Source organism: Balaenoptera musculus, chromosome 1, assembly GCF_009873245.2.
Source record: "Balaenoptera musculus isolate JJ_BM4_2016_0621 chromosome 1, mBalMus1.pri.v3, whole genome shotgun sequence".
Taxonomy (NCBI): Eukaryota; Metazoa; Chordata; class Mammalia; order Artiodactyla; family Balaenopteridae; genus Balaenoptera; species Balaenoptera musculus.
The window spans coordinates 73,866,110-73,880,869 of record NC_045785.1 but is presented as its reverse complement, the minus strand read 5'-3'; the positions used below and the strand labels follow the sequence as shown (position 1 = coordinate 73,880,869).

At 40.6% G+C, this 14,760-nt stretch overlaps 2 protein-coding genes across 4 annotated transcripts in view; both read right to left on the bottom strand.

Moving 5' to 3' along the window:
• Positions 1-2,368: 2,368 nt before the first annotated feature.
• Positions 2,369-14,760, bottom strand: part of SAMD13 (sterile alpha motif domain containing 13) — a 52,131-nt gene continuing 39,739 nt past the window's right edge. For all 3 annotated transcript variants that reach the window (XM_036844436.1, XM_036844444.1, XM_036844452.1), the window contains exon 4: positions 2,369-7,325. In XM_036844436.1, coding sequence (XP_036700331.1) covers positions 7,182-7,325 — 144 coding nt within the window. In that variant the 3' untranslated portion in view covers positions 2,369-7,181. The remainder of the gene's footprint in view (positions 7,326-14,760) is intronic.
• Positions 7,235-14,470, bottom strand: LOC118890951 (dnaJ homolog subfamily B member 6-like). Its single transcript, XM_036844426.1, has one exon. The coding sequence runs from the start codon at positions 12,005-12,007 to the stop codon at positions 11,363-11,365; it is 645 nt and encodes a 214-aa protein (XP_036700321.1). The 5' UTR covers positions 12,008-14,470; the 3' UTR covers positions 7,235-11,362.

Genomic DNA, 14,760 nt, shown 5'->3' with positions numbered 1-14,760 from the left:
GAAAGGCAGCTGTTTCCAGTCCACTACACAGCCAAGAGAGAATCATAATCAGACTGAAACCATAGGACATTTACGAAGGGGAAATGACATTGTAAAACGTGACAATGCTGTGAGTTTTAAGTGAATGATGGAAGAAAAGCAGTGACACATATAAGTCAAATAATTGGATTCTTAGAAAATCAAAGACATTGAGTGCTGAAATAAACTTCTAGTTGAACCTTTTATTTTACTTGGGAGGCAGTTGAAGCAAAAGAGGTTAAGAGGCTTGTACAAGGTCTTATATAGATAAGTCGGCAGTGGATCCAGGACTAGAACACAGGTCTCCTGACCCCTAGTCCAGTGTTCCCTTCCTCTTCTGTGGATTCAAAGCTCCAGTTTTCCCTTTTAACTATGTGTGGATTAGGCCAGTGTTAACTTACTCTGCATTGTACATGCACACCATACAGAAGGCTGATGAATAGCCTACAGACATTCTGGTGGCTCGGAGAAGTCACGTTAGCATTAAAAATTCGTTATAAAATCAGCCCAAATAGACAATTAGACAAACTGATGTCAACCTAATTGGCTCAAATTAATGCAGATCTACTGAGATTATTTTAAATTTTATTAAAAAAATTTTTTTGCTGTTTATTATTGACCCACACGCCTTCATTAAAATCACAAAGGTATCAGAGGTCTCGCTTTCCTTTGTCTCACAAAACCATTTTGAATGTCATTGAATGTTCATTTTGGATTAGGAAGAGGATGTATTTAGAATGCACCAAATGCCTCAAACTAACTTCTCTACGTCTTTGGGGACCAATAAAAGCTTATATACATTTTGCTGAGCACATTTCCCTTAACTCAGCATAACAATTTTTCATGGAGCTTAAATTATGCAAGTTTTTTCCTTTTATGTGCCTTTATGAAGATAAAGCATCTAGAACCACCCAATATCCAAGGACCTAAGAAAGTAATTATTTTATATTTCAGTAATATTAGGGTGCATCAGATGAACAGTATTGGAGTTTAGCATGTGTTTGTTAATTCTGGGACTGGGCTGGGTTTAAAATATAGTGAGATCATAGTAATAAAATCACACTTTAAAGCACTCGTCATGTAATACTAATGACTGTACAATGTACTCTCAATCAATCCTCCATCAACCTTATGAGAATCTGGTACTATGGAAGGATTGCTAGCTTCCCCCTAGTATCCATCCTCCTGTCCTTGTTTAGCTGAATACTTGGCTGCCTGAAAGAAAGACTAGATTTCCCAGCCTTCCTGGCAGCTAGGTATGGCCAAATGACTAAGTTCTGGTTAAAGAGATGCAAGTGGAAATGCTGTATGCAACTTCTCATAACAGGTATCTTTCTCTCCTCCTCCTCCTCCTTCTTGGCTAGGATACAATTGTGATACTGAAGCTTAAGCAGCCATCATGGACCACATAGGAAGCTATGTGTTGAGGATGGTAGAGCAAAATTCTAGAAGACTGGGACCCAATGATTATGGAGTAGCCATACCAACTCTTATCTGCTTACCTTGAGACCTCATATATACTGTAGAGAAATTCTGTCTTGTCTAAGTCACTGTTATTTGGGTTGTCAACTGAAACTAACCCTAACTGATACACTGGAGCTGTCTGTCCTGAGATGTACTGTAATTATAAAATACACAGTGGATTTTGAAGACCTGAAGAAACGATTGTAAAGTACATCATTAATAATTTTTATATTGATTACATATGGAAAATGGTAATATTTTCGATATACTGGGTTAAATATATTCTCCTGTTTCCTTTCACTTTTTAAAATGTGACTACTAGGAAAATTTAAATTGCATATGTGGCTCATGTGTATATTTTTATTGGACAGTGCCAGGCTAGTGCTGCTTTGCTCTCTGTATCTGCACTAGAGAATAGATGAGGTACCTGAGGCTAAGAGGAGCCGTACAACTTACCCAAGTTCCCATGTCAAGTCAATGATGGGGCTGGATTCACGCTCAGAATTATCTGGAGTAGCCCCAGTGCTTCCACCATTGTACCACAGTGCTTTTCAATTGGTGTCATTGGGTTCTGGCACAGCAGAGAGGATACTGGCCCAAACATTCTTTTTTTTTTTTATAAATTTATTTATTTTATTTATTTATTTTTGGCTGTGTTGGGTCTTCATTGCTGCGTGCGGGGTTTCTCTAGTTGCCGCGAGTGCGGGCTACTCTTCGTTGCAGTGTGCGGGCTTCTCATTGCGGTGGCTTCTCTTGTTGCAGAGCACGGGCTCTAGGCACACGGGCTCAGTAGTTGTGGCTCGCGGGCTCTAGAGCACAGGCTCAGTAGTTGTAGTGCACGGGGCTTAGTTGCTCCGCGGCATGTGGGATCTTCCCAGACCAGGGATCGAACCCGTGTCCCCTGCATTGGAAGGCGGATTCTCAACCACTGCACCACCAAACATTCTGAAGCCCCAAACATTCATTCTTAAAGGCAGGAACTGCTGGTTGCTTGAAGAGTTTTACTGCACTTTCCTCAAAATACATTTATATTCTGATAAATTTTATAGTCTTATTTTCAAATTGTCTATTTCCCAGTATATAAAAATAGAGTATGATCCACTTTACTTATTCTGTGGAAGAAGGACATATTTTTTATTTGGAGATTGCCTGGCATCCCCAGCTTTTGTGATTTCTCCCTAAAGACAACTGTAAACAGGAACACCCGGTCCAACTAAGGTAAAGAGACATCAACCCAGCTACCTATTGTGGGTAGCCAAAAACTGCTCTTGCTTTACTCACAGGGTCCTCCATTATTCTGCCCCTGTGTTAGACTAGACACTATTTTCTTGAGGTTCACGAAGACACGGCAGCCACAGTCACCAAATGAGCCTGGATGTGATCATTTTAATCTCTTTCTCTCTGTATAGAACTGCCTGTACTGGCCAGAAATGGTACACAAAATACTTAATTGCCTACAGAGCTACAGCATGAAGCTAACAAGCTGCTCATTAATGCACCCATGGCAGGCTCTCTCCTTCCTGTAGATTCTGTTCCTGGTTTAGAAGCAGAATTAACAAGTTTTTTTCTAAGAGGCATATCAGTCCTATAGCAGTCAGGTATTTGAACATTTAACTTCATCTTGCAAATCATTACAGAAAACACTTAATGGCTCTGTGCCCAGACCTGACCCCTGCAGATCCCATTTGTAATGACCATCAAAGACAGATGGATCACCATCAGCAAGTACTTTTTGCATTCAGCTTCTAAATATGGGAGCGGTTGGGCAACTCTAAGGTCATTAGACTTTTTCAAATTAAATTCCTTCAAAGATATATTTCACTAATGCAATAGAAGGACATTGTGTGCCTCTGACAGTGGATGCTAAGCTCAGAGGGACAAATTCCTGCTCACATAGGATATTTGTCGAGGACAAAATGAAGAGACTGCTACCAACTGGTCTCTTTTTCATTGTCATCCTGTCCAATAGGTATCAAAAAATGATGCTTAAGCCTGCTGCACATTCCAACGCAATATGCCAGCATGTTTTCTTTTCAGCTAAATCTACATGCAATTTCTAGTTCCTGAATTAACTTACTCTAAGGAGGCTCTTTGTGTGTGTTCTTTGTTTTAGATCAGAGTCCAGTTAGTGTAAAAGGGCGCAGCTGCTGGTTGCAAGATATTAGGGAAGTAAAGAGACTGTAATAAATTGGAGCTTTCGGCCTCACCTAGAAGAACACAGATGTAGTTGTAAAAACATACACATACTGCACTGGCCAAAGGAAAACACGTCAGCTTAGATTCTACTGAAAAGCAACCAGTTTGTGACCTTGCCTATAAATCAATTCATTAAATGTCCTTTGTAGAGTCTGGATCTGAGGTTCAAAGGTGGGGAGGGGAGGTGGAGTGGCAATTACTTTTTAAAATCCCTCGTGATTCCGATATCCTGTCTGCCCCTCTGGTTGAGAATAATCAAATTCATCATTAAACGGTTTTCACATAAAATATATTGGCATCAAGGCAAGCTCATTCCCACTTATACTCATGAATTGCTTCCTTATGTAGCATGTGTTTTTGCTGTTTGTTGCAGACCCAGATCACATTAATAGAAATCCAGTGTGATCTGAAAAGAAATCAGACATCTCTGGTTTTACAGCTGTCTGGAGACAAAGGCTGACTACCTGCTGAATTTCAAGTACTTCCAGCCTCTCTCTATGGCCTATTTTGATCACACTGCTTTTCCCTGGATGGGGTGGGGGAAGGAGGGAGGGAGGAAAGCACCTTCAGATATTGCCAAGGCACTCAGGCCTGCCTGTCAGAGGCCTTTATTCTGGGTATAAGAAAGGCAGACTATCTTTAATTTGCTAATTTTGCCTGAAAGCTGTCAACAGAGACTGAGGAATGATTTGATTTTTTTTCAGTTTGCTTTTCAATTAAGATAAATTCCTCTCCTTTTTTTTTTTTTTTTCTGACAAGCATTTATAGAGTAGTCCAGGTCTAAAGCTTAGTTGAGTTAGGTTGGGGGTAGTGAACAAGGCTTCTAACAGCTGTAAAAGGTGACTGTGACAAAAAATATCCAGAGACTGAAGGGAATGTGAGCCCAAGTTCAAATCTAGAGAAAAATACAATACATAGAGAAGATACATAGAGAAAAATACACACTTTCAGTGTCATTTTCTCCAAGTGTTCAACAGCCGGCTGACAGTGGTAACAGGAAGTTGTCCCCTAATACCCCTTTTTCTTTGTCTACAGAATAATGGGACTTCTGAATTTTAGTTGGGCCCATCGGTTCTAAGAAACAAGCCTCCCTTGCAGCTTAGATATGGGAATGTGACTGAATTTTGGATAGCAAAAGATAAGAGGAAGTAATACTACTTCTTACTACAATTCCTTGGAAGTGTTCTTAAAGGAAGGAGGTATGTTCCTTTTCTCTTTTCTTCTTCCCACTAGTTGGAATTCAAGTGGTGATGGTGAGAGCTGAAGCAGCCATCTTGGGCTGTGAAATGATTCTGGGAATGAATAGCTGCATGATGGAGCAAAAAGATAGGAGGAACTTATTTCCCTAACATCATGGAGGGCCTTACCATCCTTAGCCCCTCTACCTGGACATTTACATAAAGAAAAGCAAGCTTCTGTTTTGTTTACATTACCTGGCGGGGTAGTGAGGGAGGCAATTTTTTTTTATCATTCACAGCCAAATCTTTTCCAAACGAATACAGAAGGAATCAGGGAGATGCACAGAAGCAGGGCTCGGACATCCCTCATGCTATCCTTTTGAAGTAGAGAGGGCTCAAACATCGTCACTATTTCACTTGTGGAAAACTCCTTCAGAGAGCTTAAGTTCTTCCTTCCATCTTCTTTCTGTATGATCTTCTGTCCCTTCTTTCCAACCCAGGTCTCCAGCAGGTGTAGTCCTCATGTTTTACCACTATCACACCTCGCAGTACTTTACTATATTCTGCCTTTTGGTCTTATGTGTTTTGTAGACTGTGAAAACTTGGGGATGGAGAATGTCTCTTTTGCAAATCCTTCTCCCACTTATGCAAAACAAAGCATTACTTAAGTTTCAGGGAATTCCCTGGCAGTCCAGTGGTTAGGACGCCACACTTTCACTGCCGGGATCAATCCCTAGTTGGGGAAAAATGTGAATTAATTTGGAATACATTTCTGAACCCCACTCACTATACCATTTCCTCTGTTTCTTTTCACTCTCATCTTCTTAGACTTTCTTTTCTTTAGAGAAATATCTCCATAGGGGACTGAATTATAACACTCTCTAAAATAAGGACTATTAACTTGAGGAGGGGAAAGAGGGAACTCTGGGGAGTCCATCAACTCTGCAAAGTTTTGTACGTGGGAATATGAGCTTTCATCTGGAGGGAGGGTCCAAAGCTTTCATCAGAATTTCAAAAAAACCCCACAACACCCCTTCCCCCACTGGGCTACAGCAAAAAAAAAAAAAAAAAAAAAAAAAATTTGGCTAAAATTACACCTAGACTTTGTTGTTGGATGGGGGTAAGGAATAAGGCCTAATAGACAATTCAGTTCATAAAGAAGATAAATCTACATATAGATCTATATGTTTTCGATATCTAACGTTTATTTTTTAAAGAAGGCTTAACTTTCTCTCCATGGTTTCAAGGAGTTACCTTAATCCTTAAGCCCAACCAAAGAGGCAACCAAACTGAAAAGATCAAAAATAAATACACTGGGAATAAACTGAAGCAATGCTTTATTGTGACCACAAAGCACCAATTCAACAAGGCATTGACACACAGAGATTGAACAAATGTCTCTTTGAACAGAGATGTAGCAAGCCCACTTTTTCAAGTTCTTAAAAACAAGTACTCAAATTGGAAATCAAACAAAGCATCAGAGCAATTAAAAAAATATTACACCATCATGAAGGAATATATATATAAAAATATTCTGTACTAGTAACAAGGCTTTTCAATCTATAACTCTTGGCAAATTTCTTCAGAAACAAATTATTATAAATACAAACCATAAAGTGAAAAAAAAAATGCTTTCTTCAGAAACAAAGAACCAATTTAAAAGCAGATCTATGCAGAAAATACCATTACCCCCATGAAAGCTAGCTGAAGATGGATGGATGTCCCCAAAATACAACAGAGTTTTCTCTTTTCAGAGCTACAGTCTGCTCCTGAAGGGGCCATGATGCATGTCCGTTTCAAACATCGCAGCATATCCCAGTGAAACCTTAATAAGGTCAAGTGGAGGACCCTCTACAAAAAAGGGTGTCGGCAATTCCATCCAAATAACACAAGCTCTAAGGAGCAGAGGAATTCAAGGGAGGCACAATCCCTTTCTCTTTTCTCCCCCTCCCCAAGTTCTTGCTTTTGACCTCCCCACATCTGTAACTGAAAGATGCTCAAACCATTCGATTCTTTTTTCAGGAATTTGGGAAAGCAAACTATGAAGAAAACCCTCTTTGTGGGGAGGGCTGTCTAATCTCATCAAAAATCATTCTATTTGACAAACTCCACAAGGTAAACCATCCTGTCAACATGTCCTCGCTCCTCCTGGCTGAGTTCAGGTCAGCCGATGGATTGCCTAGTCTATCCAATAGGATAACGTTTCATTTGATTGAAATTCTTTACATATACACATGTATGTATTCTGTTTACAAAGTTTCATCACATGAAACTAAATTATGTCATTATGTATTTTTTGAGGTCCAAGACCCCAATTTGACTATACTATGAAGAGTTGTTCTTTAAATGCTTTGTCTGCAGAGGCTTTACATGATACTCATAGATTTTCAGAGCAGGCCCCAATTTTAACTGAAGTCCTGTCAACACATCATTTCTTGTCATCAGTAGCAGGGATTTTCCATCAATTTCCTATAATGGAAGCAGAGGGTAAAGCTCAAGGATAATGAAGAAAAAAAAGGAAGGTCAAAGGAAGAAGTCATATTGCTTGTCTCCACGCTAAAAACATTATTTTTTAAATAGTGCCAAAAATGGAATCTTCTACTTTTATCTTCCATCTTTTACATTTATTTTGGAGTTAAATATAATCTATAGCTGATCTTGTTTTCAAGATCACATCACAAATGTCGCATCTCAAGAAACTGACAGCAAGCTTGGAGTATGTACCCTGAAGGATCAAAGATGTTCCTTCTGAAAGGAATAATGACACTTTCCACTTGTAAAATCTATTGAAGTTTATGCAGAATTTTTGTCTAATTCCAAAACAAACCCTATAAATTAGGACAGGCAGGGACTGCCATCTTAATTTTATAGGCAAACCAAGGATCAAGGCAAGAAGTTAGCCTGCCCAAGAATTTAGGAAAGGGTGGCACAGAATTTGAACTCCCATCTGCCTACAGCCAAAGCCGATGTTCTTTTCATAACTCACTTCTGTTTCTCTTGACACTTAGAAGTAAATATGTGCTGTCTAGATGCACCAATGGGGACCAGAGCCTTGGGTTTTCTGAAACCTTTTCAATCATAACAATGGGCACTGGAAAAATGACTTACTCTCTGTGAACTTCTTTCCTGTCCTTTAAAAGGAGAACCATCCTGCCTCAACCTGAATATCAACTTTCATGCTACCCCACTTCCTCTTGGTGGAGCCTCAAGATTCCAAAGAAGGTAGCGAGGGGCACAGCTTTGCCCACCACAAATTCCCCCCCCCATTCTCCTCTCAGTCCACTCCCCACTCCTCTCAAGTATCCAACCAGGTAGACTTCACTCCAGGTACCCTGGAGACTACAAACCTTTGGAATGAAATAAAAATGGGCTTCTTGTGAAAGAGATAAGGACCCCAAATATAGAAAATCTATAGTTTGAAAACCTTTGGAAAGGATGCACTGAGAAGAGTGCCAAATACCACCTTCTTTTTGTTATTGTTTGTTGTGGGGAGAATCTGAGCTGGTTCTTAGGAAACCTGGGTTCAAGTGATGGGCCAGCTGAGCATGCTCAGTAAGCCTCGACACAGCTGTTCATGATTTTACCCACCTCCCCCACTGATGGACAGACAAGGAGACACTGTGTGCAACTGCAGCTACATAAAACTGTGACTCCCTCCTACACTGTCCCCAAGAGGGCCATTCCTCCAAAGTCTCTCATGTATTTTGCCAGGCTGTGAGGAAGATGTGCTCTGAATGTCTGAGTATGTGGGAGATACAGCGCCGGGCTAGGGGCTGAAGAAACACCCACTTTGTGACCTTAGGCAAGTCCCCTCCTCCTCTGTCTCCTTGGTTTATAATATGGGATATTGGGTTTTGACAGGATTTCATCTGATACCACCCTTGCAAGTGCTCCCTGACCTTTGTGTTACACAATCACACGTCAGTATTCCTGGACAGACCGCAGCCCTCATTTTACAATTATTTAAGGACAAAGGAATTGACTTTTCAATCCTAAAGTATCTTTTTCTATGTAGGCAGCTAGTAATCCCAAAGACTGTCCATCAGTAAAACCTGCAAGTATGAGAGTTGGAGAGGAGCCCTGACATCTGGAAACCACCGCAGCAGCTCTGAAGGCATCGTGAGGTCACAGGAATCTGAATCGCAGGTTACATCAAAGCTCATGCTCTATCTTACACACTGAGATGAATAGTGATTCACTCAGGCTGCTTCAAAAAACAGCAAAGCCCTTCCTGCTCTCCATCTTTCCTTTGCTGTTGTTTGCTCATATTTAACTTACCACATATTTTAAACGGGGACCAGGAGGAGATGCCACTGCTTTCATTTCTGTACAAGAAAACTTCCTTGACTAACTGCAAATGAATTTTTTTTACATCTTTGTTGGCAAAAAGTCCTTCTACAACTCAGCATTTCTGTCAAAAGCCAAGTACGTCTGTGAAAAATGCTGAAATTTGGATTTTATTTAAGACAAAATGGAAAATCATGTTTCATACTCCAATTTGATTTTCCTTTGTTTGGTAGCTACACTGCCGTTCACCTCAGATGAGGGTTGGTAAAAGAAAGCTCCATCTGGAATTCCTCATTTAAAAATTTTTGAAATGAATATAATTCATATATACAACAAAACTTTCCTCTTAAACCATGACTATGGCAGCTCAGATGAATGGGAGTGGAGATGGCATAATGGAAATGGGAGCTTCCAGGTCAAACAAACTGCAGTCTGAACCTTGTCTCCACAACTTATTGTGTAGCTCTGGGTAAGGGACTTAACTTCCCTGAGCCTCAGTTTCCAAACTTGTATAATGGAAATAACCCCCTGGAGAATTTTGGAGGTTAAAAATGATTAATTCATATCAGGCACCTAGCACCGTGTCTGACATATAGGATGTTCTCAATGACTACTAAGTGGAAATGTGTAGGCTTTGAAAGAACTGGGATGTGTTCCAATTCCAAATCCATCTTCTGTTTCTTTTCTGGAAGTATGTCCCCTGCCTGAAAGCTACCCTTTGCCAGAGGGATGCAGGAATATTCTTGTTCAAGTTCAGAAAATTCACTGAGATTAAAAAAAGTTCAAAGACTACATAAAAATGTGTTTCATAAAAATTGCAAACATAGGAAAGTTCCTTGATTAAGAAAGCTAATCATTTGTTATGTAATTTCTAGAAAAGCTTGCAAGGCAAATGAAATCCAACTTTTGCCAGTCAGCATGGTATACTAGGATGCGTGTGAGACTGGAAATTGGAAGACAGAGGTTTTAATGCAGACTCCATCAGTAACTTTCCACAAGGAACCACTCCTCTGGAGCCTAGTCTGTGTATAAATGAAGGAGTTGGAGTGTGACCAGATCCAGTTAAACAAACAAACGAAAAAATCCCATGATTTTTCATTAACAATCCAAAATTCAAAACAAAAATATAATTCACATCTTGGGATTTTGTTTACATTTCTGTGTTAAGGGATAATTGTTTGTTAGTTTCAGTGAAACTTTTTACATTGCTTCTGTCTTCTGTCTTCATGTTAGAATAACCAAGTGCCTGCTGGGCAATAATACTCAAAATGCTTGCCTACTTAAGTTCCTGAAAGTACTCATGCATGGAAGTAAGGTTTCGAGATGACAGGTGTAAATTTCCAAAGAGGCCAAGACCCTAGATCTAAAAATAAATGAGTAGAATCCATAGATGTTATAGCTCAGTAGATAAGCATGTGTTTCAGAGTAAGACACTATCTTATTGCTTATTAGGTGGGGCCTGGGGCTAGTTACTTAATCTCTCTAAGCCTCATTTCCTTATCTATATGGGGTGGGGGGTGCGGGAAGTAGCTACTGTATCTCACTGCTGAAAAGATCATTGAGATAACACATGAAGTAGAATTCCTGACTTCTACTGAGCGGTCGATAAATCCTAGCTATTTTTTAAAGTATATTTAAAAAAATCTTAACCCATTTACTTTTCACTCTTTCTCTGACAACTTTACATAGGTGTAAAGTTGTCACAATACATAGGTGACTCTTTCAATTAAGCTTAATTATGATATGGTCCATTGGAAATGGGGAGAAAGAAGAGGTGGGAAGAGAAGAAGCAAAGAGAAAGAGGCTAGGAAGAGAAAAAGAGGGCCATCAAGAAAGAGGCAATGGATAATAACAAGGTAGGGCAGGAAAAAGAAGTCAGGAAGAGGAGTCAGTGGGATTTATAATGGTAGGGCCCTGCAAATGTCTCAGAAGGCCATATCTGTGGTGGCCTCTACTGTCCCAAATAGAGTACAGGAGAAAAGAAGGCTCAATTTAGAATCAGAAGACTTGGGCTGGAAGCCAAACTCTGCTGCTTCCTAGTTCCTGTGGAGCATCCGGCCCATTATTCCCTCCCTCTGTAAAATGAGAAATTTGTACTAAGCTGACCCCTGTCCATTCCAGTTCAACACACTCTCAGATTCCAGTTCTGTCTTTGATAAGCATCAGACTCACCAGCCTCACAGCAAAGTCTCCCCATGGAAGAACACGGCAGCAACTCCTTACCAGTGGCGTGGAGGAATCCGATGAAACAGGCGTTCTTTTCCCACTTCAGTCTTCCGCCTCACATTTTCTAGAACTTTCTTTATAACGACTTCCTTGCCATTCACTATCTGGCTACAAGTGGTGACCAGGTTGAAGTTTCCCATTCCACTGCTTACAAAAGGTACAAATGTCGCAGAGGAAGGGGAATTTGGTCCAGAGCCCAGGGATACAAAAGTGGAAAATCCTGTGTCCAGTATGGGGGTCACATAAAAGAAGGAGGAGTGGAACCTCCTGGCCCTACCCACACGGCCACTGGGAAAAGAGTCTCCTGAGAAGGGCTCTTTATCTTCAAAGACATTTTGAAAGCCACAGTGTGGCTTCTCGAACCACAGTTCCCCCTTCAAGTAGTCCTTGTTCCCACCATCTCCTCTGTTTTCCCTTTTGATGCAATTCCTTCTGGACTTGTCATAGTTGTTGTGTTTCTCGGCACCAGACAAGACTGCATAGGCCTCTGCTACTTGATTGAACTTCTCCTCAGCTGCCTCCCGGTTTTCTGGGTTCTTGTCTGGGTGGACCCAAAGAGCTAACTGGTGATAAGCCTTCTTAATATCAGAGGAGGAAGCATTTTGTGGCATCCCCAGTACTTTGTAGTAATTCACCATGTTTCTTTAAAGGACTTTTCCTCACCGAGACACAGAGTTTAGTTTCCGAAGAATTTCCATGTAACTTCGGAAAGGAAGATGTTTGACTACTCAAGTCTACAGCAAGACCTTTTGAATCGTATCACATGATTCTTGGGATAAAGGCTCTTCTGGGGGAGAAATTCCTATTTGGGTCTGGTATCCTCTACAACGCCCCAACCCCTTCCCTGACCTCTGCAGCTCGTTGTGGGTGGAGTGACTATGAGCTCAACACTATCAGCCAATGACTATCAGCTGATGCTGTGCTTGCCTTGCAATCCTATTGGTGGAAAATTTGGGGTGGATAATATACATCTTGGAGGGATTTCACCTAGTTTAAAAACCAACACTGAGCAGCTTGTTAACAGAAACTATCTGTGTGGCTCAAAAAGAAGTCTTTACCTCATTTGTTAAAGTAACAATCGGAAGCAACATGGGTCTTGCATTTATATCAGACACAAAATCCATTTCGGCTTATTATGCGGGCTCATGCCTTCAGTAATGTAATGGGTATCTCCCTGTGGATATCTGCTGTGGGCACGAAATGGGTGATAAAGGGGCTCTATTCCAACAAAATCACGTACACATTTCTGATGAAGGAAAGAGATTGAAACTCATGTCATCAAATGAGGAAACTAGGTTACAGAGAATTCTGCCTAGATAAGAAAGAAAGAATAGATTGAAGAAACAGAACTAGAAGTGAAGGCTTCCCATGTATGGTCAGATAAGGCTTCTTCACTTCAGTTGATCTCTTAAAGTTAGTCTTTTTAAAATTTATCTCTGGACTTAAAGATAGACTAAGTAGCAGTGTCGCATCAGCCAATGCTTTAAAGAATGGCTTTAAAGCTCAAGTGTAGCAAGAGCTGCTCTTTATCCAGGACACACAACTACACATCTCCCAGACTTCCTTGCAATTCGGTGTGGCCGTGTGACCACATTCTGGCCAATGACACGAGAAGGGATGACGTGCACCTGTCTCTAGCCTGGCCCATAAAACCACCCATGTGTGCTCCTTCTTGTGCTTTATCCTTACACCAACTGAATGTCAGTGCCCAAGTGATCTTTGAAAGCATCCAGCTGAAGATGACAGAGCTCCCATCAGACTGGGACCTTGAATTACAGTGAAGCAGAACACCTCCACCAACCACCTTGGACTATTTATATTAAGAAACTTCTACTATAGTTAAGCCATTATATCTATTTTCATCTACTTGTGACAGCAGTTGATGTCTACTCTGATACACCAACCATTTCTACAACTTCACCTTCCCTATTAGAACCTAATCTTATAATGTCATCAACCAGAAGAGTCCCACCTCTGCCACACTGAAAGTCCAATATCCTAGTCTATCTCTCACTCCTCCCTCCCATTATACCCACTTTTTCATTTCAACTCCTCTTTCTCCAGGGTAATGAGTCCCCTGCAGACTCCTCTTTTGTATCAAATCTGCACCCCCTGGTTGGCCCTTGGAACCATCCTTTTACATGCCCTCTCGAATCACCCTCTTAGGCTATTAGCCCTCCACTGTGCCCATGCCATAAACACTCCATCCAGGAGCAGTCTAGCAATCAATCCAGCTTCTCTGATTCCTACACCTGGTGCAGTGGGGGAAAAAAAATCAAGAAACCAAGAAGATGAACACTAAACATGTGCAGTGTACCAGTCTCGACTGGGTCAGGAGAATACATCAACCGTTCTTTTATTTACCGTTGCTCAGCTCTCTCTCCCATTCCCCTAGGTGGCCATTCTTAACCTTCACTGCTCTCCTCTAGTTCCTTATTAAACTTCTACTCATCCTGTCCACTCCAAGCAGAGGAGCTTGCCTCTTGGTTAGCAAAGAAAATAGAAACTGTCAGGAACTCCCTGAATGTCCCTTAGGACAAGGGCCATCTCAGCTGTATCTGCACACACCCTTACCTATGCTCCCAGAGCACAGGAAGGACAGAGGAAGATGTCCCTGTCTTGCTCAGAATTAATCCCCAATATATTTTTTTATATTGACCAAATTGAATCTTCATGTATATTACCTGACATTACATTTTATTGCAGTAAAATATATATAACATAAAATAGGCCATTATAACTATTTGTAAGTGTGCAATTCAGTGGCATTAGTGATATTCACAATGTTGTACAATTATTGCCACTGTTTTTTAAACTCTTCCATCACCAAACAGAAACCCCATGAAGCCATAACTCCCTCCTCTCCACTAGCCCTTGATAACCTCTAATCTGCTTTGTGTCTCTATGAATTTGCCTATTTTAGATATCTCATATAAATGGAATCATACACTATTTGACTGGCTTATTTCACTGAGCATAATCTTTTCAAGGTTCATCTATCTTATAGCTTGTATCAGAACTTCACTCCTTCTTATGGCTGAATAACATTCCATTGCATGTTAGGTACCACATTTTATTTATCCATTCATCTGTTCATGGATACTTGGGTTGTTTCCACCTTTCTGTTATTGTGAATAATGCTACAATGAACACTTGTGTACAAGTATCTGTTTGAGTCTCTCTTTTCAATTCTTTTGTGTGGAATTGCTGGGTCATATGGTCATTTTATGCTTAACCTTTTGAAGAACTGCCAAACAGTTTTCTATAGTGGCCACACCGTTTTATATCCCTACCAGCAATGTATGAGGGTTCAAATTTCTCCATATCCTTGCCTCTCCACACTCTTTTGATCTCATCCCTTTCCTTGTCCTCAGGGATTTTGCTTCACTGA

What these genes read in the sequence shown, in the direction of transcription:
- LOC118890951 (XM_036844426.1), bottom strand. Translation starts at nt 12,007, where the DNA reads ATGGTGAATTACTACAAAGTACTGGGGATGCCACAAAATGCTTCCTCC.